We start from the raw sequence: 2597 nt of genomic DNA, 5'->3' as shown, positions 1-2597 counted from the left end.
CATATTTTTTAACTTCCAGGGAGGCATTTAAAGGACTCTGAATTCTTGAAGGCGTATACACATGTCACCTCACCTCACCTATCCTCTTCATGCCGGTCGGCATTTAAGGCCCTGATACATTCTTTCCATTTTACACGGTCTTTAGCTACTGTTCTTGCTGTAGCCCAGCTGTTCCATCCAAGTGATGTTCTTTCGGTCTCTACATTCCGTCTCCAGGTGGTTTTGGGACGTCCAACTTTCCTCTTCCCCTAAGGTTTCCATGTGAGTGCAACTGAGCATATTCTGTCGGTATCCATCCTTAGTACATGACCAATCCATCTCCATCTTCGTTCTATTATATCATCACTTAGCTTCTTTGTTCCAGCTTTTATGTGAAGGTTTTCGTTGGATATTGTATCAGGCCATCTTATTTTTAGTATCTGTCTTAGACATCTGTTCTGGAAGGTGTTTAATTTCTTCTTGTCTTGTTCGGTGGTTTTCCAGGTTTCACATCCATATAGTAGAACAGATGTTACTAAGCTGTTAAATAACCTGACCTTCGTTTTAAATAACAGTACCGGCGATCTCCATATTTTTCTTAGCCTGCTAAATTTGCCTTTAGCTTTCTTCAACCTGTTGTCCATGTCATTGTCGCAGCCACCTTTTGTTGTTATTATTCCTCCTAGGTAAGTGAAGGTATCGACATCTTCTAGGTCTTTCTCTTTTAACTTCAATGGGTTGTTATTTGTGGTGTTCATCCGCATTACTTTTGTTTTAGAGGAGTTAATCGTAAGTCCTATTTTGCTGGCATTCTCGTGAAGTTTATCTGTTTTCAGTTGTATGTGTTGGAAATTTGAAGACAGTTGTGCTAGGTCGTCAGCAAAATCAAGGGTCTCTAGTTTGTTGGTAAATGTTTATCTGGTTCCTGTTTCTTGATCTTTAATCGTTTGTTTCATGACATAGTCAATGGTTAATAGAAATAAGAAACCAGACATCATACATCCTTGTTTTACTCCTGTTTTTACTTTAAACCATTCCGATTGTATTCCTTCGTCTATGACTGCACACTCAAATGAGTCGTAAAAGAGTTTTATAACTGTGATGAGTTTGTCTGGAATGTGGTAAGCTTTTAAGATGGACCATAAGCTTTCCCTGTGGATGGAATCAAACGCCTTTTCAAAGTCTACAAAGTTGATGTATAAAGGAGCATTCCATTCTGAACATTGTTCAATGATGTTTCTTAATGTGAAAAGTTGTTCTGTAGTGCTTTTACCCCTTCTGAAGCCAGCTTGTTCTTTCCAGCTCTTCATCTATTCCTTCTTGTATTCTTTGCATAATGATTTTTGTGAAAACCTTACTTGGCACAGAAAGAAGTGTTATGCCTCTGTAGTTATCGCAGCATGTTCTATCTACCTTCTTTACTATTTTAACTATCAGACTTTTATTCCAATCTTTTGGTATTTCATCTCCAATCCATATCATATTGTAAAGTGTATGTAAATACTTGGTGGTTGTTATTGAATCTGCGTTTAGTATCTCAGCTGTTATGCCATATATACCTCCTGACTTCCCGTTTTTTAATCTTTTCAATGCTTTTGAAATTTCCTCTTTCGTGATTGGACCTATATTTAAATTTCTTTCCTCGATTTCTTAGTTTAAATTGATGTTTAATGGTATTTCAGGCTCAGGTCTGTTCAAGACTTCTTGAAAGTGTTCTTTCCATCTTTTTAGTTTTTCATCATGGCTAGATAATGGATTTCCAGACTTATCTTTGATGACTTGTGGCGGTTTCTGTTTTTCATGGCAAATTGTTCCTGTTACTTCGTATACAGTTTGCATCATGCCATTACTTTGCTGCGTTTTCTGCTTCTTCTATTAAGTTGTCTGTCCATTGCCTTTTGTCATTTCTCATACTTTTCTTCACCTCCTTGTCTTTGTCATTGTACTTGGCATGTAAGTTGTTTTTGACTTGTTCTGATCTACTGCTGTTAGTTCTTTCCTTTTGTTGTCTTCTCTCATCTACAAGTTTCCATGACTCATTGGAGATCCATGGCTTTTGCCCACGCTCTTTGAAACCTAGGGTGTTAGTTGCTGTTTCTTTATAGCATTTTGTTATACCTTCCCAGCATGTTTCTATGTCCTCTAGCTCGTCTAAGAGTTGGATGTAATTGCTTTTCTTATTTCTGGACGTTGTAGTTTGGCGGTATCGAATCTCTTTCTTGAAGTATCTGTTACTATTTTGTTTTTCTTAAGTTTGATTTTTAATTTGCATTTGAGGAGTTCGTGATCGCTGCAAATGTCTGCTCCTCTCATAGCTCTTGTGTCCAGTATTGATGTTCTGTGTTGTCTTGTAATCAGGATATGGTCTATTTGATTTTCTGTTGTCTTGTTTGGTGATATCCATGTTACTTTGTGTTTGTCTTTGTGTGGAAAGATAGTGCCAGTAATGACTAAGTTGTTCCTTTGACAAATATCAAGGAGGTTTTCTGCATTTTCGTTTCTTCTCCCTATTCCATGCCTTCCCATGATGTTTTCATGACCTCCATTGTTCATTCCAACCTTTGCATTAAAATCTCCCATTACTAATAGGGTGTCATGTTTATGTGTTCCTGCTATGA

General features: G+C 37.4%; 1 protein-coding gene across 1 annotated transcript; it reads right to left on the bottom strand.

Annotated features, from left to right (window-relative positions):
• Positions 1 to 893: 893 nt before the first annotated feature.
• LOC134697563 (uncharacterized) lies at positions 894 to 1289 on the bottom strand. Its single transcript, XM_063559845.1, has one exon. It carries the CDS (start codon positions 1287 to 1289, stop codon positions 894 to 896), a length of 396 nt encoding a protein of 131 aa, XP_063415915.1.
• Positions 1290 to 2597: the final 1308 nt, after the last annotated feature.

The sequence above is a fragment of the Mytilus trossulus genome, chromosome 14 (genome assembly GCF_036588685.1).
Source record: "Mytilus trossulus isolate FHL-02 chromosome 14, PNRI_Mtr1.1.1.hap1, whole genome shotgun sequence".
Lineage (NCBI taxonomy): Eukaryota > Metazoa > Mollusca > Bivalvia > Mytilida > Mytilidae > Mytilus > Mytilus trossulus.
The sequence above is the reverse complement of the archived record's forward strand: the minus strand, read 5'-3'. Positions and strand labels throughout refer to the sequence as shown.

Excerpts from the sequence above, each read along its gene's own strand:
- LOC134697563 (XM_063559845.1), bottom strand. The coding sequence starts at position 1,289 with ATGAAGAGCTGGAAAGAACAAGCTGGCTTCAGAAGGGGTAAAAGCACT.